We start from the raw sequence: 24171 nt of genomic DNA, 5'->3' as shown, positions 1-24171 counted from the left end.
ATAACTTTTCCATATCACATATGCTGATACTAATCTTGTAAATGCTTACGCTAATATACAATGCTAATACCATAAACTAATAAAATCACCAAATACTAATCAATACACTATAGCATGTTTACGTTTAAAATATGTGCACACATATTTAAACATGAGTTAAGTATGTAAGTTATTCCAGTCGGCAGCATGATGTATCAGGATGGGGACTTTAGACACTAGGGTGTGATTTAATCTCTCAGTTTGTGTCCTCTCCTGAAAAGTGGTTATTGTAATGATATTTATCTCACAGCGTTGTTAAGATTAAGTAAGGACATGAATATAAAGTGGTAACATACACTAAACAATTCATCAACAGCAGGTATAATTATCACCATCAAGCTCAAACAATACTTGGAAATTGTACACTCATATTCCTAGGAATTTGTACCCCAAAGCCTCTTGCCTTTCTCATTTTGTTATCTTTCTAACTTCAGCACATTTTCCTGTGCCATATATTCTCAACTTTTAACTTCTAACTCCTTCTATACTAAGGAGTAATTTAGCAGTATTCAATGGACAGAACAAAACAGCCCCTAAAATTTGATAGAAGTTAATGTAACATGATCAGTGTACTGTTTTCTATGGAGAGTTTCTCAGACTAATCTTAGTCAAGCCATTAGCTTGGCATTTTAAAGTAGGAAAGATAAGTAAAACCTAAAACAAAACAAAACCAAAAACCCTACACTGATTATCACAGACAAGCCATTCTTTATACTTAAATAGGTATATTTGGCTACTATATGAAGTTTTTACCTTGATGTCAGTTTTACAGCATCTTTTAATCAGAATAAACTTCAATTTCACTGAACCACCACAAGGAGATCAAATGGGGAAGACTTTCACAAAACAGGCAAGTGTGCAAGTGTTTACTATTGGAATACTTAAGCACCAAGCACAGTAAAGCAACACTGTCTTGTGATATACAGTGACAAAAGAATTACAGACCTAAACCTGAAGATAGTATAGTCATTCCTGGATCCCATTACACGAAGCAAGGCCAACAGCTTGCTGTTTGCCATGTTTTCATATAAATAGTTCCCCAATATTAAGTGGTCCTATATCTGCTATAATTGAAATTCCTAAATTTAAGAAGCTATAGAAAAATTTGGGGTTTTGGTTAGCTGTCTGATGTAACACAACAGCTAATGAAAAGCACAAACTAATCCCAGAAAAGAATGCATTTGTAAGTCAAATTAAATAAAAGACAACATCTTAGTCAGTATGCCTTTCTTTAAGAATAGGTTCTTAGATGAGAAGCATTAATAAATTAATTCTCCCTCAAACAGAAGAATATCACAATCACAAGAATGGAAACTGCAGCAAAAACAGCCAACAAAACCTTGATTTTTTTTTTTTTAACACTGTTAGGTATATTCAGTATGAATGCTAAGAAAACTACGGCTTCAAATTTGATAAGTAAGTTCTCCTGAGAAAAAGTTCTCCTCTCCTTCCTCACTGAGTTTCAATTTTCATTTTGGATTTACAACATTCGGTGTGGTGTTGTTAAATATGTTTATGCATTAATTTTCTGCTTTATTTCCAATTCTAGCAAAAATCGAGCCAGAATTGGAGATGCTGGACTATTTTCCCACACCTCTTTATGCCAAGTTCTAAAATACACAGTTTAATTCTTTCACCATTTTGTTGCAAATTGACTAAAATACTGCGTTTATTTTCCTAGCTGAATTTATCTTTGTTCATCTGGAAGAGCAAACACTTCAGCCCTTCATCCTTGGCCTGGTTCAGAGCTCAGGGATGATCATAGTTTTGGCCACATTGCTATTCTCCCTTATCAAAATAACTCCAGAGTTCTTGTTCAATCACGAAACTTCCCAAAGGGCTAAACACTTCCACCACTGTTTGTACTTAAGTCAACAGTAACAAGTGGCCTGCTGTGGTTTCCACTACCTTTGCTCCCATTATTTCAGTGCAAGGGTGGGAAAAATGATTAACTGTTTTTTAAGCTCAGTGCTTAAGCCTTTCACTCATATTTCCCCCTCAACACCACCCAGAAGGATATTCAAGGAAGCTAGAGCTATATTCACTGAAAAGTACGGTGCTCCCCATCAACATGTCAGCATGAAAAGAATTACTCATAGTTTAAAGTATAAATCATCCAAGGATCATATAAACAAATACTTCTACTTAATACAAACAATTGTTAAGAGTGTGCTTTTTAAAACTAGATTCATTTATAGTAAATTCTTTACAGTTAAAACAATTTAAAAATAATAGTTTTGACCCAACTCAACAAGAAAAAATAAATAGTAAATGTTTTAACATTTTTATGAACTTTTTAAATGCAAGTATTATTTAGGGATTTAATTCAAAATTGCAACTTCAAAGTGGTGCTTGATATAAATAAGCACAACAAATGTAAGGTGGCCTTAGATTAATAGATTATATTTAACAATAAAACTCCTTGAAATTTAAAAACCAAAAATAAGTAAGCCAATAACTGAAAAACTAGAGAGATTTTCTAATATAATAATTTAGAAATAGAGAAAACATCACGAAGAAAATATTTTGTTGATTGGTGTGCGAAGGCTAAATAGTAACCTTCACTGACCTAATCTGCTTTGATATACCATTTTTGTTCTTTCAACAGCTACTTAATTGATTAGATGATAACCTAAATGCTAAGATTTCTACATTTTGAATAAAAGTTTCACACTAAATGTTAAAGATAAATATTAAATGAAATAAGTATATTCAGGACAAGATTTAAAATTAATGAGACATTCTTAAATGTTTAAATTAAGTTTCTTTTCTAAAGGGTTGTTTGGAATAATAACTTGAGGTATGTTACCATTTAGGTTAACTGTGCTTGAATAATTGAACAATTGACAACAGTGTTGCTGTAGTAGATGATGTCAAACTAGGTATCTGTCTATTATTCACTGGGTTTTTGAAATTAATATAAGTACAACATAATGACTCAATATTTGTACATATTGTGATATGATGACCACAGTAAGTCCACTTAACACTCATCATCACAGTTACAACTTAGTTTTTCTTGTGATGAGAACTTTATAGATCTACACTAAGCAACTTTCAAACATGATAGAGCAGGGGTGTCAAACTCACTTTCACCGGGGGCCATATCAGCCTCGAGGTTGCCTGCAAAGGGCTGAATGTAATTTTAGCACTGTATAAATGTAACTACTTCTTAACTAGGGGCAAGGAGCTTGGCACTGCCGCTGGGTAGAAACAAAGTGCTGGGCCAGATAAAACAAGGTGGAGGGCCGGATTCGGCCCATGGGCCTTGTATTTGCAACCTGTGCTGTAGAGTATTGCTAACTACAGCCACCATGTTGTACATTATATTCCAGGACTTACGTTACAACTGGGAGTTGGTACCTTTTGATCACCTTTACTCATTTTGCTCCCCCTCCCCAATTTCCACTTTTAATTTAACTGGAAATAAATGCATTTTAAACAACTACTGAACACTAAGAAAGGAACCACTTTATGCTGGGTGTTTTGAGAACAGGTGTGCTAAAAGCAATTTTAATTCCTGAATCAATAAAGAATAAGTTTTGTCATGAACCTCAGCTGTCATACACTGGAGGTTAGTCTGTCAATTCTCACTTCACCGTGTATTGTAAATCAACATTCTAGCAACCAATCAGCATTTTACATTTTTCTAAGCTTCAAAATTATTTTTTATATTCTTGCTGTGAATGAATATGGCACGTAAAAGACATTATTCATACATACAAGAAAGCACAAATAAAAACTTCTAGCTGTGTAAAAAAGTCCCAGGCTAGTGACCGTAGGCCCTGGACTCCCTCAGAGAAACACACACATAAAAGCCTGTTGGGGAAACAGGCCATCGACGCTGTGTAAGAGTCTCATAAATAAAGACCCATGAAAGAAGAACTCCCAAAATAAAATTACATAACACATAAGGAAACAATCTACTATAACAACGAATTAAGAACACAATAAACAGTAGGATTAGACTCTCAAGAAATTCATATAATAGATCTAATGGAAATATAAAATAATTATGTTTAAAATAATTAAAGACATAAAACCAAAAATAAGCTCATATTAAGTTTAATGTATTTACATCAAAATATATTTGTAGTGACCTAATATACATCTATGTCCTGTACCATAATAAATCAGTTTTAACTTAATTATAGTAAGTTGATATTCCCAAATTATTTAATATCCATATATTCAAAACCAATGTGTGTAAAATGTATTTTCCACTGAGCTTTGTACCAGTTGCTTAAACTAGTGATAGCCTCAGAAAAAGAAGACAATCAGTGACAGATGGTGATGGAAAGTTAGATTCCACATTCAGCATGGCACTGAAACAATATAATCACTACCTGACACCTTCACTTTTGAGCCAATGGACGTCTGTCTCTCAGTCTAAATCATTCTGTTTCTAACCTATAATGTTTGACTTAACACTTTTTTAAATATGGAAAACAAACAACATAAAAAGTATAACTAATATGGAAATAAAAAATAACAGAGGATCAATTTTTTATATTTTGCTTTTAGAAAATTTATTAGAGCTGAAACAATGCTAGTTTTCATTCACACAAAATTACCGTCAAAAGAGAAAATAGTTTTCAACTTTAAAACACTGTCTACTAACTAAAAACTTAAGTGGAATATTTATTATTAAACATAGTTCTAGAAGCTCTAGCCACAGCAATTAGGCAAGAAAAAGAAATAAATGGCACCCAAATTGGAAAAGAAGTAAAATTACTCTGCTACCAGAGGATATGACCTTATATATAAAAAAATCCCAAAGATTACACAAAACACACAACTGTTAAAACTAATAAAAAAAATTCAGCAAAATTTCATTATACAAAACCCACTTGCATAAATCAGTTGTGTTTCTATATACTAACAGAGAACAATCAGAAAAAATCATAAATAAAATGATTCCATTTATGATAGCATTGAGAAGAATGACATACTTAGCAATAAACTTTGCCAAGATGGTGAAAAATTTTTAAGCTGAAAACTATATTGCTAAAAAAATTACTGAGCATGCAAACACATGGAAAAATGTCCCATGTTCGTGGGTGGGAAGATGATATTAAGATGGGGATCAATATGTGGAATCTAATGAACAAAATGAACTAACAAGCAAAACAGAGACAGTCTCATAGAGAATAAGCTGACAGCTGTTGGGGTGGGGGGGTTACTGCATGAGGGGTTGGAGGGATTGAGAAAGAAAGAAAGAAAGAAAGAAAGAAAGAAAGAAAGAAAAAAAAAGAGAAAAAACTCATGGTCATGGACAACAGTGTGGTGATAGCCAGGGAGAGGGATAAGTGGAAGGAAGTAGAAGAGGGTATAGAGGGGATAAATGATGACAGAAAGAGACGTGACTTGGGGTAGTGAACACAAAATACAATATATAGGTAATGTGTTATAGAATTGTACACCTGAAACCTGTATATTTTTTTAACCAGTGTCACCCCAATACATTCAATAAAAAGGAAAAAAGTAAAAAGAAGACAAGGAGTTCTGTGTAATGGCCAAAGAATTTCAGTTAAGAAAAATGAGAAAGTTTTAGAGATTGATGGATGATGATAGTTATACAACAATGTAATGTACTTAATGCTATAAAATGGTACACTTAAAAGTGATTAAAATGGTAATTTTGTGTTATGTATATTTTACCACAATAAAAAATGTCATAAAAAAGTTAACTGGGGCATAAAGCCATACCATTATAGTGAGAAAAATAAATTGCATTTATTCAACATCTATAATAAATATGTTTAATTAGTTTTATTTGATAAAATAAATTATGATATTGGAGTGGGATTCAAATTTTTATTTTATCATTAAGTTTTATTTTATCAATGAGCATTATAGAATTTCTTTTCTAAGAATACAGAAATATCAGTGTCCAAGGAGGGAACAGGGTCAAGGTCCTTGCCCATATTCCCTTTATATTAATTACCATAGTTTCCTTTGTCCATCCAGTCCTCAATATTCATTCTCTTTTCTAATAATCTCTTAAGTTAAAATTTCATATATATTCAAATAACACATAAACTAGGACTTTCCAGTTGGGATGAGATATATGTTATACAACTTGCCTTTTCATTTAATATTACCTTGTTGATAATCATGGGAATATATAGGAACTGTGAGAATTTTCACATGAAATGTGTAATTTTCCAGAGTATAAAACAAGAGGGAACACATCACATTTCATTTTATGAAGGTAGCATAATCTTGATACCAAAATATGAGAAAAATATTATACAAAAGAAGAGTTAAAGACCAGTATCACTCATGATGATAGATACCAAAATCCTAAATAAAATACTAGCAAACACAATCCAGCAAGATATATAAAAAAATCATAATCAAGTTGGATTTATTCCAGAAATGCATGATCAGCTTAATATTTGAAATTCAATTAATATAATTAGCCACATTAAAAGAAGGTAAGAGAAAAAAGCAAATGATTATATCATTGAGATGATATAATTATCTCAATTGAATAAAAATATCAACTATCAAAAACTATATTATAAAAGGAGTAAGACCTCTAAAAAGAAAACTAAAACCTTATTGATATTAAAGAACACATAAACAAATACAAGAATATCATGTTTATAGGGTTTATGGACAAATTGTACATAGTCTGTTAATATTCATTCTAACACGTTGAGATAGATATTAACATTATCCCCATTTTTACAAATGATGAAACTACAGCACAGAGGTTAAATAATGTGATGAGTTGCAGAGATAAAAACTCAAGTTGTCTGATTCCAAAGTCTCCTCCACAGATTCCATTAACTTAGAATCAGGTTAAGATAAGCTGGCCCAGTCCCTACTTTGTGTGACACTTCAATGCACTATGTTTCAATTTTCCAGTACATAAAATAAGGATCCCAGTCTAAATGAACTCTCCAAAAATTCCTTTCTATTATATATAGCAGTAAGTTGCTAGAATTAAGAGAAACATCTTTGCTCATTTGTCAGACTCTGCAAAATTATTACACCAAAGTTAGAGGAAGGCAATTCTTAGGAGAGAGTCCATGGTGAGGAGTGGGGATACAACAGACACAGTTTAGCTAGTTTTCCCAGGAGAAAAAAAAATACACCTCAGAGAAAATTATTAACTCTATTTTTCTGTTTGAAAGGTTACTATAGACACACTACTCTTGTTTTCTTTTTTCCCCTTTGGTACCCACATTCTCTGCCAAATCTTAGAAATATGCTTGAACAAATTGGGGGATAATATTAAGTATGGATAATTCTAGACCATCCATACTAGTACAAAGCAAATAACATTTAAGTGTCAGAAATGTGCTCTTCTCAGTTCGAAAATCAGCACTGAAGTAAGAATCTTTAAAGATTCTGAATTCACTTTCTTTCTTCCACCCCCTAGTTTTTATACCGAATGCCTCAATTATCAACATATTTCAACAAGTAAAGAAAAATTAAAATAGCATGTCTGGTATTACATCAGTTTTGAAATGATTTTTCAGATCCAAGTCAGATAAGATGCATATAATTTCTTCAGGGTAAAATTATTTCATTAAAAGTTAATCAACCCCTGTACATCAATGTTCGTAACAGTATTATTCATTATAGCCTGATGGTAGAAACAATGGATAAACAAAACATGTTATATACATGCAATGAAATACTCATCCATTGACAGGAATGAAATTTTGACATATGCTACTACATGAGTGAACTTTAGAAATGTCACACTAAGTGAAATAAACCATACACAACAGGACAAATGCTGTACGATTCCTCTTACATGAGGTACCCAGTATAGGCAAGTTCATAGAGACAGAAAGTACAAGAGTTTATCAGGAACAGGGACGGGAAAGTGGGAGGACGGGGAGTCATCATTAGAATGAGTGCAGAGTTTTAGTTTGAAATGATGAAAAAGTTCTGGAGATGAACACTGCTTATGTCCAGACAACACTGTGAACATACTTTACTGCCACTAAATTGTACATTTAAAAATCGTTAAAACACCTGGCTGGCATACCTCAGTGGATTGAGCGCAGGCTGCAAACCAAAGCATCGCAGGTTCGATTCCCAGTCAGGGCACATGCCTGGCTTACAGGCCAGGTCCCCAGTGGGGGCCACATGAGAAGCAACCACACATTGATGTTACTGTCTCTCTTTCTCCCTCCCTTCCCCTCTCTAATAAATAAATAAATAAAATATTTTTTAAAAATAGCAAAATTTTAAAAATCGTTAAAACAGTACATTTTATGTACTTACATATTACCAAAAAAATAAATCACTGAAAAGTTAATCAATGGTGTTGGGAAACTAATATAATATGTATAAGGCGGAGTAAGAAAAAAAAATCAAGATTCAGAAGATCAGTTGTTAGTACTTAATGAAACCAAGCAACACAGCCAGCTATGCTGAAATGAACATTTTTCTGTTCCACTACAAAAGCAAAGAAATCCTGGATAAAATATAATAAGAATTTGTTTTAACACATGAAAGTGCTGTATGTCTTTTCTTTTCTCCACTGTTTTATACCCTCTGTGCCTGACAGGGTAACCCATATGAACCATACATATAAATACTCTTGTGCTCTGGTTTCTGGTTGGTTTCAGCTAATGAGGAACAGTGGCAGGATATAGGAATGAGGGAGGAGAATAAAATATGGCATTTTTGTTCTCTGTTCTGATAATCTCTCCCTCCCTGGCTGAAAGACTGTTGGTAGCAACAACATCCCAGTGCTGCTAGATTCAGATATCACACCATCTCCTGTGGTTTCCCCTCCCAGTCAACACCTTTTGTCCTTTTATTAAATGCTCTTAAAACTGCAGGATTTAAGAAGGAGTATCTTTCTCTGACTAATACAATAGCCAAATTTGAAATCAGAGCAAATCTCGAAGAGTCAGAAATGAAAAGGAAACACAGACTCAGGGCAGTGAGTGGAAACTGAGTTCATGGTGGCAAATGGAAGTCTCCAGCTCGGGTCAGGGCTGGGGGCTGAGCAATGGCATTCAGACACTGGAGACCAGGCTTAGAGCCTGAGTTATCAAGTGTCCTCTGCAGAAGGCTTGGACCCAAAAGGAGATGCTTCTACAGCAAAAGGGACAATCTGCTTGAGGCTTCCCCAGACTAAAGCACAGATGTTTTCTATACAGGGTACCAAAGTGGGACAGGAACAAGAATGAAAACACCAACAACTCTCACTCCAATTTCCTGCTCACAGCACTCACTGAGGGGATTAGAAAAAGCTAAAAAGGATTTAGTAAACTGGAATAAAAAAGGGGATTGAGGACATAACTAGAAAGATAATACAGAGAGGTAGTGAGAGTGGGTCAGGGGAGAGGAAACAGAAAAACAGCAGTTTAAAGACAAAGAAAATGAGATGGACAACACCGAGTGGTTGAGTACTCACTGCCCTGTGTGACTCATATGTTCTCAAAAACCTACTGGGGTCAAAGAATTGCATAATTTCAGTTTAACTCTTCATTTTCTTCTTAGCCCTGGCTGCATAACGAGACTCCAACACACTAAATGAATGATATCCCACGGTACCCCTATGCTATCTTAACACTATTTTGTTATAATGGAGGGAGATATATAAAATAATTTAAATGTAACAATTTTACTTAAATTCATCACTACTCTGTTACTGGGGCAATCATAAAAATACCAACAACAAATTAATCAAAGAAGAAGAACTCAGAACTTCCTAATTAGCATGCTGAGATATCACGGGATGTGTCACAACTATGATGAGACATGATTTCTCTTGGCCCTTGGGAGAGGCCTGGCATGAAAGAAACTTTCAATGACTTAGAGCTTTTCCCGATTACTCCAGATATAGATACCACTTTCTATGTAAGCAAATAATATGAAAACCATAGGAAAGCACAGCTATAACCAACCACAAAATATATACTATATAGTTCTATTACTTACATAATAGTGTTGCTCATAGAATGTCTTCTCATAATCAAAAGACTATTAAGACATAGTTAGCAAGAGGAGCAAAGGGATGCTAGAACTTTCCAGGAACACCATGACCAAATGGGCATCAAGGCTTTTGAATGGATTAAAACAAAACCTATGCATATACTCTCCCTACTATCCTCCCCGGCCCCATTCATTATCTTCTCCAGGGAGAGAACAAGGTTTTATCTCTACTCAGCAAGTAACACATTTAAATATTCAAGCAAATTCATAAAAATTACAAAAATATTTTTAAGTGTAAATTCAAAGGATCACAGTAACATACCTACTGTGTTGGACCTCAAAAAGAATGAAAATTACAAAGGTCATTACACACTCCAGAGAATGGATGTGTTAATCATTCCTCTCTATTTCCAGGGCACGCTTGTCTCTATTACATCTCATAGCAGGGCCACCACATCCTTTTGAGGAGGTGGTCACTGCACAGTTCTAGATAGGACCATTCGTACTGTTTTTCCAAGTGAATGGCAGTCCCTAGATACATGACCAAAAGGAGTGACCATTCCATATGAATCCTGTCTTTTCTGGACTTGCAATGTTTTTTAAATGGTTCTTTCCAAAAGACACTGCCAAAATAGGTAGTCATGCTCATGCTGACATCCCAGAAAATATAGTACTTGGCAAAAAATTGTTTAATTTTTTATTAAAAATTAATAGATTTTTATTTTTCCTCTGTTGAAATGCCTCTGAGATTTAATTTCACTTATCAACTTCACTTCTACTATCCTTGTCCAGCAATTTATCATCTCAAGCTTTGATTACTCTACCAAAGTATTTCACAAAGTGTATTCTATGCAATGCTCATGAGCGGGCTATGACAAAAGGGTCTGCGGTTAAACAAGTTTGGAAACCACAGCATTCAATGAGGTTAAATAGTTTTCTTTACTATGGGAGCTTTTGTATTCTATCAACACTAGGAATCTCCAAAAAAGAATCTACTGCTTTTACCCTAGAAGGGATACACCCCCCCTTGACTTCATAAAGGCACAGTTCTAGATTCTACACCTATGCCTCATTTGGCAAGTATGGGAGGGGGAGGCATCCCACAATTTAGGTCACTGTGTTTAAGATTTGGAATGAGCAGGGATCTTTACGTTGTGCAGAGGTCAACCAGCTCTATTACAAAATGTGTTCAAGACTCAAAACAAGTTAAAAAAAGTCCTTTTTACTGAACATGTTTATATTTAATAATTTATAAGAAAAAATAAATAACACCCTTTTACTTGACCCTTTTCCACATTCTGTAGTTTGCCAATAGTTTTGTTTCCAGAGGAAATTATGCCTTTATACAAAACAAAAACATACTGTATTTTTTGGACCATAAAACGCACCTAGGTTTTAGAGGAGGAAAATAGGGGGAAAATTTTTGAAGGAAAAAATGTGGTAAAATTTTTAACAACATAAATAACATAATATTTCACCAATGTAAATGCAAAGCTACATTTGGGCTATAAGACACACCCTTCTTTTCCTCCCAAATTGGGGGGGGGGGGGGAGGAGAAAGAAAGGAAAAGAAAAAAAGAAAGGGGAGGGGGGAAGGTGCGTCTTATAGTCTGAAAAATTCTCTCCATCTACTTATAGTAGTGTCTCAGAGATAAAAGTTCACACCTCTAGGGGCATGTTTTAAAAATGTATTAGGGTTTTTTTGTGATTGGGTGTCACTATTGGCATTTCAGGATTAGGAATTAGGTAATCAAGAGATCCTGTGATAAATGGGAAAGTATTGAAACCTAAAGACTATCTCACAGATACTCACATAACTAAAAATCCTGTTTATAAAATTTGGGCATAAAATTGAATTCTGTTTTAAATCTAACCACATTTTGGGGGGCATTTCGGCTAGACTTTATTATATGCTAAGAGTTCCAGAAAGGCAACTACTGAAATGAAAGGAAGACTAAATTTTGTTTTGTTTGAAACTTTACCAAAAGTTTGCCACTATTTCAGAAAAATCACACCACCAACAACAATAACACTTGTGGTATTTAATATAGAACTGTATATTTGGAACAGTTACACTCACAGTAATGATATGTACTTGACTACATCATTATGTCTTTTAATGGAGTTATGCCAGAGTATTTATATATTGAAATATATATTATTGTGCCTTAAATTATTTTCTGTATACTTTATATAAATATTACATATATTTGAAATTATATGTATATGTAGTTTACTTTTTATTTTCATTTCAGGATAGTAAAGAAGGCATTATAAAATATTTGTTACTAAAAAGGAACACTGGCATGTTGGCTGAGTTTAGATGTTAAAATGAAAAAGAAAAGCTTTTGTGATCAGAAGAAAGAAGAGGACTTTGGGTCTACCAACTGAAAAGCACTAAGCTAAAGATAACAGTGACACCCAGGCTGAAAAGAGGGGTAGAGGCAGAGGTGGGCGGGGAGGGGAAGCATGAGCCCCTTTTTCACTCGGCTCTAAGTTTCTATACTTCTAAAGACACCTTCCCTGTGTCTCTGTTTTTACTATTTCAGAGCACCCCCACCGCCCTGAACTACCCATTACCTACTGAAATTGATTACATACTTGGACCTAGAAGGAAAAGTAAATCCACAGCCACTGCTACCACATGGGCCTTCTGAACCTGCAGCTTCCACAGAGCTGAGGTCCTCTTCATCCTCTATCCTGACTCAAAATTCTGTGCTACAGATCACCCTTTGTTTGGTAACAGGAGTTTTTGAAACACTCACCTCCGTTGTGGTTCCAACGTCAGCAGACGGGCTGCACGTGCTGGTGTCTGGAGGAGCTGTGCCCACACTGCTCCTGACGGGAGAGCTCGGACTGGGCCCTGCCACGGTCTCTGGGTAGGGCGAAGAAGGAGCAAGGGTGCCCCTCTTCTGAATTTTATGCCACACTTTGTTCATGATGTCAGTTAGCTCATACAAGAGCTGCACCTGACAAAAGGAGAAAAAAAGGAAAAACAAGTCTTTCAACTTCTAGCCACAACTGACTAAATGTGAGAAAACAAAACAACTCTAGGGAAACAAGAATGTATGAAAAAAATCTTTTTCAACCAATAAATCACTGATCATATTATGTCATGATCTATAATCTATGATATATATTATTATATACGATTATGAACATTTTATCATCACACTATGATTCTGATAAGAGCCACAGAGAAAAAAATTCACATAAAATTTGTAATTTTAAGCATTTTATCATCATTTGCATTTGAAAGAGATACAATGAATATATTCACACTTGAAATTTGCCTCATTCACAATGATATTTTATAAGCAATTCAGCATTTTTAGCAAATAATGCTACTACAGTAATGCTAATATAACAAGTTATTCTGGGATAGTAGTTTTCTTTTAATATATGAATAAAGCAAACACAAAGAAATGCCTCTTAACAGAGGTCAGAATCAAAATTAGAAATCAAACGTACCTTATAAAAAAAACACTAACATTTAGTGTTTTATTAAATAATTAACATCATTATTTCTTAATGATTCCCACATTTAAACTCTCTCTATTTCTCTAGAAAATATATCTGAAAGTGATTTTCTTGCCTAGCAAAATAAAATGAAAAAGAATGGTATAACATAGAATAATAAAAGGAAAATGTTACATATGAAACTTTTCTACAGATAAAGAACATAAACCATCCAACCTACTATTCCTCTCGGATTTGCCATTCCAATATTCAGAGAAAAAGATGTTTAACTTGCACATTGTTTGACCAAGTTCTAAGATATTTACATAAGATTTCATAAATAAGCATTAATCATGGAATTTGTATGACAACATATTGCCATATACTGTATAAAACAAGCCCAGAGAAAAAATGCAAACATGATATATAAGCAAATCCACAGCTGTATACCATATTCTGCTTGCCATTTAAAAAAAAAGGAAAATTCTTATATTTATAAGAAGTTTCAGCCGCAGGACACATCCAGATGATAAAGCTGGCTTCCTACGGGGGCAGAGCAGATGCACAAAAACAGTGTTGTCAATCCTCCTTTGATATAAAACAGTACTGGGCTACAGTTTTCTCCTGCTTTTTGTGTGATGAAGTCTCAAATCTCTGGTTATAGCTCTTTTTGTCAAAAAAAAAATCTAATGGCTAGAGATCTTACAAAAAAACCTTAGAAAAAATTTTAGTTCAAACTTTTTTGTAATTCATAATCATGAATAAGTTCTCCCTAAAAAGAAACAATGTTGTTAAAACCAAATCTTAAAAAAATGATTCTTCTACTTTTTTAAAACAATTGGAACTGACAAATAAGGAAAGCATAAACCAAATAAACAGGTTCTAAATACTTCTAAGGACATAAGGTTTATCTACTTAAGGGACTGATGCTGCTTTATTTGTCATTATGCCTAATTTTAACTGTTACCATTAGACAATTCTATATGAATGTCACCAAGTACATTGTGTACTTAACATGCCAAGCGAACTCTGACATAAACTTTAAATATACTTTTATTTTCAAAGGAGAGAGTTGCTATCACAGAATGGAGACTTCTGAAAATCAGAGGTTTATGAAAAATTTGAAGATAAATGTTTAACTCATATCCATAAAACAGTATTAAAAACTATGCCACTTAAAGCCACAATGAGCTATCACTACCTATCTATTAAAATTTCTAAATTAAAAAGCCTAACCATACCAGGCACTCATGAGAATATGAGCCACTGAAACCCTCATTTACTGTTCATGGAAATGCAAAGTGCAGAATAGAGTTTGGCAGTTTTTGAAAACGATGCACACTCTCCGTATGTTCCAGCCATCTCACTTCTAAGTGTTTCTCCAAGAAAAATAAAAGTCTGTGTCAACACAAAGATTTGTATATAAATATTCATATTTATTTATAATAGTCCAAAACTAGGGGAAAAAATCTCAAAAATTCTTCAATAAACAACATGTGGCATATCCATACAACAGAATAATACTTAGCAATGAAAAGAAATAAATTACGGGTTCATGCAAAAACTTGAATCCAAAATAATTATGCTGAATAAAAGAAAATAGACAATAAAGAGAGAGAATGAGAGAATGTAACTGTATGATTCCATTTACATAGAATTCATGCAAGTGACTAATATACAACAGAATCAATGGTGGCATGGAATGGGAAAGTGGAAAGGCAGGCCTACGAATGGGCACAAAGAAACTTTTGAGGATGACAGAATTATGCGTTATCTTGATTGTGGGGATAGTTTCATGGGTGTACTTACATCAAACCTTATAAAAAAGATGTATATTTTATTATATTTAAGTATACTCCAATACAACTTTTTTAAAAGTCTCTTAAAAATGAGCATGATAGAGATAGTTTTATATGGATTATGTATGCAAATAACTGAGTATCAATATTTTGAGCATCAAAAACTGAGTATCAAAAATGTAACATTTTATTGTTTAAAAATTAATTTCACATAGTTTCCCACTTCATTTCTGACCATTCTGAAAGGAGACTTAGTTAGACTGGAAAGGCTGAGATAAACCTCTAAGAGATACATTCCTAGGTGGGTATAGAAAACCATTGCAGACAAAAGAATAGTAAGAGCAAAAGCCACGTGCAGCAAATGATCAACATACGGTGTAAGGGCAATGGAAAGTTCTATTCAGTTAGGAGGAACTTCTTGTACAGAGCATTAGCAGAAAGAATCCAACAGATGAGCCATCATAAAGGTAAAGAGGAAAAAGAAAAACCATGGATACATGATGTCAATGTAAACCAAAGAGAAATGGAATTTCAACAAGCAATTACTGATCTATTTCCATCAGGGCAAAGAGCTCTAAGGGAATACAAATTGAAAAAGGCTACTCTATTTCACATGAAGGCTGTTACTAATCATTAAAATTCAGTTTCAAAAGAAAAATATTTTGCCAAAAAGATGCCTTTTCATTAGAGCATTACACTTATGCATTGCACTTACCCATATCTAACTTTGTTTAACACACAACAATGAAAATCAGGTGCTCAGAGAAATCACAAACAAGTACTATATTTTGCCATGTATAATGTGCTCCTGTTATAATGCACACCCTCATTTTTGTTGCAAATTATACATGGGATTATTATACCCCCAGTATGTGATCATTATACCCATGTTTTATATGCATCCTTATATTTACCTCAAAAATTTGGGCAAAAACATATGCATTATACATGGCCAAATATGGTAAGTGGTTCAAGAATACAAATCCAGCTTTTCCTGAACTCAATGACTGTGTTTTTAGACAGTAATGAGAAAATCCACTGCCTTGGTAAAAATAGAGCACAGCTTACAGCAATACGACTATGGATAAATGAACAGGTAAGGTGAATAACACCCATTCTTTCTCTAGTTCCACACATACTTTAAACCCAAAAATATAAAGCTAGTTTTGTTACTAGAAGAGAATATATATCCATTTATTGGCTAAGAGAAAATTGAAATTGTATTATATTAAAGAGAGGACTTATAGGCTCATTTAATTTTAGAATGAACACAATTTTTAAAGCTTAAGAGATTAGTGTCTAAAGAGATGAAAGGGAATTAGATAAGTTTAATAAAGCAGTGAAGATGGAGGGAAGAGTTGATGAAAAGCATTCCTAGGGGAGAAAACTCTGAATATTCAACCAGGTTAAATATTTATTGTGCCCAAGGCCCTTAAATGGCAATGAGTTCTAGGAGGTGACATAGTAGTTCAGGTCTCTGTAGTTGATATAAATAACTACAACTGTGTCCGACATAATCAATCTTCTCCAGGCCTGTCCTACATATAGAGCCAGCACTGTATTTTAAAGTACAGAAATTACTTGAGGCCTCTGTGTCAGAGCAATAATGAACCAAATTAATTAATGTGCAAATGTCAACACTTATGATATCACTCTAGTGGATAAACAAAAGAATGGTATGTTATATTTAAGCGGGAATTATTTCTCTGAAATGGAATCAAGAGGCTTTTACAATGACTACAATCTAAAGCTCCCAAAGCGCTGATAAAATAGGCAAAGGCTACCACTGTTGGGTATTTACACGGTTGGGGAAAAGGCTCATAGTTTTTACCAGATTCTCAAAAAGTCCAGGGCACAAAAAAACACAAGAAGTACTGTCCTTCACAAAAACACATAAAACAAAAACAGATGGATTAATAAGCAACCATTCATGAGAGAGAAGCTTATTTTGAGTCATTAACCTTAAAAGAAAAAAAATAGAAACAGTAAAAGAAATTTTAGCATCCTATATATATATATGGGATGTCTATTTCACGGGCTCACAATCCTCTTTTTGTAAAATAGGACACATAGAAAGTAAAGAATAGCTATATTTCACAAAGAAAGATTAAACATTTTTGGCAAAAGAGTCTATCAAGTTTAAAGGCAAATTACTGCCTTATAGATACAGGGTTTGTATTTATAGGGTATATGGGAAGCTCTTCAAACTGCTCAGAAATTTAACAAAAAAACTGGGTAAATGGTAAGAATGATCAATTCATAAAAGAGCAAATTCACTGGCCAATAAACATTTACAAACTGCTCAAACATATCAGTAATTAGGAACATACAAATTAATGTAAGTATGAATTGTCAACTCACAAAAAAGCAAACTCAGAGGCTAATAAACATTTGAAAGATGCTCAAACATCTGGTTTCATTTCCTTCCAGCATGAAGAACTCCCTTAGGATTTCTCTCAGTTCAGTTCTATTGGTGATAGATTCATTTATGTGAAAATTGAAAATGTCTTTATTTAGTCTTCATTCATAAATAGTATTTTATTAAAAATTCTGAAGTAAAAGGCCTTTACAACTTTTTTCATAATTTAAAAATGTTGCTCCTTTGACCTCTAGTTTCTTGGAAGTAAACTAAAAGTTAAATCTTGGTTCTCTTGTATGTAATGCATCATTTTTCTCATGATACTGTCAAGGTTTGCTCTTTATCAGTGGCTTTTAACAGTTAGATTATGATGAGTGTAGGCACTGCCTTCTTCATGTGTTTATCCCATTCATCTTTATTCCTTCATTTCTGGCTTACATGTAGTAATAAATATTCACTGAATTCACTGGGAAAAAAAAAAACAACAAGCCATTGTATTTTGACAGAATCCAGAGGGGAGTCTGGAAGCATATGCCACTGCAATCCCTCACAAGGAAGAGGTTTACTTGGAGTCTCATGTTTTATCATTAAAATTTAGGTTAATCTGTCCCACCAGGCTATAAAAAAGCATTAACTCCTTACTAAATCTTTGAGTACACATTGTTCTTCAAAGTGTTATACTGTATTGTGGCTTCCTATTCTTTCAGGAATACACTACATCCCACCAGGGATATTCAGAGCAATTTATGAAGAGGATCTCAAATTTTAGTATCAGAATCAATCTAAACTAACAAAATGGCACTCATATAGAATATCAGAATTTCCAAAGTTTTTCCATAAATATCTCAAACTTCCCAAAATCTTGTGATCAGTTTTGGTTAGAGCAGCTGGTAACAATTTAACAGTAGTTGGTTTATGAGGAATTGTCAAGAAGATGAAATGAAATGAAATGAATAGACAGGAATTATTACTTTTTGAGTGAAAGTGATTCTCAGGGCATGAGGGTCATTAAGCCTTAGAATCTGGGGAGCAGCAGCCAGGAGGCCCTGGAGGGCAGGTTATGGGAAGAATGGACAAAAGGAGGGAGGAGACTTAGAAAACTACCAGGCCTAACATAAGATCTATCTATGTGATGACTTTGCTCAAAAACGATTTATATTTAAACAACAAAATCTGAGCTTAGTTCCAAACAAGGTAAATATCTAAGGAAGATACCCCAGAGCTCTAGTTTTGAGCCAAGTATTAGATTTAATGTGATTCCAGACAAATCACAATATTAACTATCTCCAAAGTAAAAGAAAAAAATTTAAAACTGATAATAGTGGAGTTCCGGGCTAGAACAATAATGGTAACAGAATTTATTTTCAGCTGGGATGGCTAGAGATAACTGTGCAGAGTAGGATAATCCTCCCAGGGCTAGAATGATGTTTCATATATCCCTAAATTATAAAATCTCTGGGAGACAACTTCAAGTTGATCATACAGGAATTAAGCTACTACTACATTTCATATAAACTATGAATACTTTTTCATATTATCTCCAAAAGATCCTTCATGTAACTTCATAATTTGTCCTTCCTATTATTTCTTCCTTCTTCCCTCTCCCTGCCCTGCCTCCAGACAACAGGAACCTGTCCTCTGTCACAATGCAGCAGTTTGCATATTCTAACATTTATACAAATAGAATTATTCAGTAAGTACTCCCTTTGATCTGGCTTCCTTCACTCAGCACAGTTGTGATGTTCATCTAAGATGTTGCATTTTATCAGTAATTTAGCCTGTTTATAGATGAGTAGTATTACACTGTGTGCATAGGCCATATTTTAATTATTCACCTACTGATGAACATTTGGGTTGTGTTCAGTTGGGGGCTGCACAAACGAAGCTGCTAAGTACATCTGTGTGGACATATATTTTTGTTCCTCTGAGGAAATACTTAGGGAGAAATGGCTGTGTCCTTGGACAAGTGCATGACCCGCCCCCCTTCTGCCCCAGAATTTCTAAGTTGTTTCTAAAGTTGTCCTAATTTTTACATTCCTACCAGCCGCAGGATTGTAAAAGAGTTCATGTTGGCTCACAATACTGTCTTTTTTTCCTGTTAGCCAATCTAATAGGTGTAGACAAGTTTTGTGTTTCCCTAATGAATAATCACATCCTGCATCTTTTCATGTCCTTATTGACCAGTCCTCTATCTTATGTGGTGAATATCTTATTCAACTCTCTTCCCCATTACTTGTCTTCATATTATTTTATTTATTGATCTTTGTCTCAGCTTATTGATTAGAAAAGATTCTTTAAATGTTCTGGACAACACTTTGATAAATGTGTTACAATTACTTTCTCCAAGTGTGCTTTCTGCTACCTTAATATGCCTTTCAAAGAGAAAATGTTTTTAAACTTTATTATGCCCTGTAGTTTTTAATCTTCCAATCTATAAACTTGTGTATCTCTTCAGCAGTCCTTTGTGGTTTCAAGGTAGAGATCTCTGACACCTTTTAGAATCATTTGTTCGTGTTTCTTGGCGCCAATGTAAATGCAACTGATCTTTTTCCATTTTCCAATTGTATGCTACTAGTATATAAAAGTACAATTGGTTTTTATACATTAGCCTTGTCTCCTGCAACATTGATAAATTTGTTTATTATAGTAATAGTCTCTTAAGAGTCCTCTAGGATTTTCTATAAAATAGAGGGTTGAGCAAAATAGGCTTATAGTTGTTTGTATGGAAATAATACAATAATTAGTAAATACTACTACAACAATAAACTCTGTTTCACATACACACAACCTTAAACCTATGTTCCCCCACCCTGTATTTTATCATATGCAAATAGTAAACATTTTACTTATTTTCTTATCTTTATGCCTTTAATTTCTTTTGCCTGGTTCATTGCACTGGCTATGAAATCCAGTATGATACAGAACAGCTGGTGAGAGCAGACGTTCTGGACATTTTCCTGATCTGTGGGAAACAACTCAGTATTTTACAATTAAGTATGATATATGCTTTATCATGTATTTCCTTCATAAGTTTGAGAAAGTTCTCTAATACTTGTAATTTACTGAATTTTTATCACAAATGAGTGTTAAATTTTGCCAAATGTTTTACATGCATCTATTGAGATTATTATATATATATAATTTTCCTCCACTGTTTTATTAATATGATGGATTGACTGAATGATGAATACTGAACCTGTATTTCCAAGATAAATACTACTTGGTCTTTATGTATTATCTTTTAAATATATTACTATGTTAATTTGTTAATATCTGGTTGAGAATTTTTATATCTAATTTACATGAAGGAAACTGATTTTTAATTCCTTCTGCAAGTCTTGTTCAGGATTTTGTAACAGGTTTATGCTGGCTTCATAAAATATTTTGGGCAGGAATCCTCCATTCTTACATCTGAGAAAAGTACTGGTAAAATATCATCATTTTTCCTTGCTTACTGAAACAATTCGCCCATTTGGGCGTGAAGATTTCTATATGGGAAAATTTTTGATACCACATTCAACATCTTTTAAAAGATATATATGTAAATATTCAGATTTTCTATCTCTTATCATTTTTCTACATTTCTTTGAAATAAAAAATTTTATTTCATCTAAATTGTTGCACTAGAGTTGCCACAGAGTTGCTCACTAGTTTCTTATGCTTTTAGTGTCTGTAGGATTTGTGGTGATAACCATAGCCTTCATTCCTCCATACTGGGGGTTTGTATTCTCCCTCTCTCTCATTCCTTTTACTATTCTAGTCATCTCTGCTCTTTATTATTTTCTTCCTTTTACTTAACTTTGGGTTTACTTCTTTACTTCTTGATTTCCTAAACTGGAACCTTAAGTAGATAATTTAAGCTCTTTATTACCTTCTCATATAAGTATTTAATATATGTTTCTCTGAAAACACTGCTTTAGCTGTATCCACTTTTTAATTGTCATCCAACCAAAATATTCTCTAATTTCTAAGGAATTGTGTCTTTGATTCAGAGATTACTTAAAAATATACTATTTAATACCCAGATAATATATTATTGATTTCTAATACAATTTGACAGAGGTAAAATAATATAGTACATTAATTTTGATCTTCTTAAACATAATGAAACTATACTGTACACTTGAAAAAATGTTCATTCCACAGTTGTCAGATATAGTGTTTTGTAACTGTCAATTAGATTAAGGTGAATTCTTAGTATTTTTCATATTTTCTATATCTCCAATTATTCATTTGTTTTTATCTAGTGATTTTATGAATTCTTGAGAAAGATGTTATAAAAATTCCTAATATGACTGTGGTAGTATCTATTTTTTCATATCTTATCTCCAATTATTTATTTTTCATCTAGTTGTTTTATAATAACTGAGGAAAATATTATAAAAATTTCCTACTACGAGTGCATGTTGTCATAATTTTTCCACTAATTCTGTCCCTTTTTGTCTCTGGTAATATTCTTTTTACTTACGTTTATTTCATTTGATATAAAATAAGCAAATCAAGACTTCTCACAGTTTGGTATATATTTTTCCAATTCATTTATTTATATTCTGTTTCTTTATATTTCAAATGATTCTCTTCAGTAGTCTTGCCTTTTTCGCACTCTATAAATCTTGGCTTTTTAATAGGGGTAGTTGGACCAGGGGTCAACAAAATTTTTCTGTAAAGGGTCAGAGAGTAAACATTATAGGCCTTGTGAGCCATATTATTCTCTGCTGCTGCTAATTACTACTGCAGTTGTAGCATGAAAGCAACCTTAGACAATACATAAAAAATGGGCGGCCTCTAATTTGGCCTGCAGACCTTAGTTTCAAACTCTTGGTGTAAACCTTTTTAGTTAAGATCATCAACATTAGTGTGTTTATTGATAAAGTTGGTTCAGCTCCCGTGATTTTATTTGATTTTTTTTCTGTATCTATTCTCTATTTTTATCACTGTTACCATTTCTTGACTTTTCTTTTTTTAAAAAAAGATTTTATTTATTTATTTTTAGAGAGAGGGGAAGGGAGGGAGAAAGAGAGGGAGAGAAACATCAATGTGTGGTTGCCTCTTGCCTGCCACCCACTGGGAAACTGGCCTGCAACCCAGGCATGTGCCTGGACTGGGGATTGAACAGGCAACCTTTTGGTTTGCAGGCCAGCACTCAATCCACTAAGCCACATCAGCCAGGGCCTATTTCTTGACTTCTTTAGATTTAAATATTTTTTAGTATTTCATTTTAATTAATCTATTGGCTTTGGCGCCATGTGCTTGTATCTTTGCATGTTTTTAGTAGTTATTCTAGGAGATAAATATATGTGTGTATATATACACATACCCACCCACATGTAAACTTTCACAGTCCAATTAAGTTTATACAGTCTACTTAGAGTGGTATTTATAGATTGGGCAATCATACAGGTCCTTTTGGCCCATCATATCTCCCCATAACTTTAATGATTTTGTTAGCATAGATAGCTAGTTATTAATAAATGAAGGGTGCAAATGGAATCTGACATTAAGTCTGATTAACTAGGGAGTTGAATCAGACAGTATGTGTGATTTAACTAGAAAGCTGTAGCATTCACAGTCACTCCAGGGACCAGCCGCATCCTCCACTAAGGGGACTTAATCCCCAAACTGGCAGGAAGAATCAACTTTACTATCTCCCCAAGGGACAACCAGCCTGGTACTCAGGATTATCTGGGGAAGAGATAAAATAGTAGGGGAAATTCCCTTGCTGGGCACATGCACAGTAAAAGCCAAGCAGCACAGGTGAGGTAAGCACATGCACAGAGCAAGCAAAACGACTATACTGAGCTTTGAGGCATGCGCAGTAGAAGGTAAAAAGGGCAACCATAACGGGGAGGAGCCTAGGCTTGGAAAATCCAGGAAAGGGATTGGGTGGGGGGGGGCCCAGCACAAGCTCATGAATAATTAGGAAAATAAGTGGTTAGTTTGAAAGAAACTTAACCCCTTCCCCAAACCCAAGGAGATATAATTAAAGCTTAAGAGAGATACAATCAGACCTTAACAAAGGCCCAAGCTGTTCCTTCAAGTGCTCAGGTGTTCCCAAGCAGCGGGCCAGTGGTGGAGGGGGCAGCAGAGGGCCGAGGGGGAAGTTCTGTTCTGTATCTCCGGGTCCTGGCCCTTCTCGGCCTGACTCATACCAGTGCTGGCCTCAGGCGCCAGAAGAGGGACCTTCTTCCTTAGTGAGAGGGAGCTGAGCCCCTGGTAGTGGATAGGACATCAGGCAGCGGTGGGCAGCCCTCTGTTTTCACTCCGACACACAGCCGCTATGCCCAAGTCCTCCAGTGCCTGGTCCCCAGAATGCCTTTCTCGCAACCCTGTGGAAGCATCCTATTTCCGCCAGCAACAATTTGGTTGTCTTCTATATCACATCTACAAATACTGATAGTCCAGCAAGTGTTGTACATATTTATGATGTTATTATTTCTCTTTGTTTTCCTTTATTTCTGAAGATCCACATTTTCAACTGGTATCACTCTCCTTTACTGTGAAGAACTTCCTTTAGTATTTATCGTCCAGCAGTGCTGCTGGGGACAAATTCTCTTCGTTTCCCTTCATCTACCGTGTCTTTATTTCACTTTGATTTCTGTG

At 34.2% G+C, this 24171-nt stretch overlaps 1 protein-coding gene across 2 annotated transcripts in view; it reads right to left on the bottom strand.

Annotated features, from left to right (window-relative positions):
• The window catches only part of VPS13B (vacuolar protein sorting 13 homolog B), a 699511-nt gene that overhangs the window by 349038 nt on the left and 326302 nt on the right, over window positions 1-24171 (bottom strand). For both annotated transcript variants that reach the window (XM_045861171.1, XM_045861172.1), the window contains exon 25: window positions 12720-12923. In XM_045861171.1, coding sequence (XP_045717127.1) covers window positions 12720-12923 — 204 coding nt within the window. The remainder of the gene's footprint in view (window positions 1-12719; window positions 12924-24171) is intronic.

Source organism: Phyllostomus hastatus, unplaced genomic scaffold (genome assembly GCF_019186645.2).
Source record: "Phyllostomus hastatus isolate PE091 unplaced genomic scaffold, TTU_PhHast_1.1 phas_scaffold_21, whole genome shotgun sequence".
NCBI lineage: Eukaryota > Metazoa > Chordata > Mammalia > Chiroptera > Phyllostomidae > Phyllostomus > Phyllostomus hastatus.
This window is presented reverse-complemented; position numbering and strand designations above follow the sequence as displayed.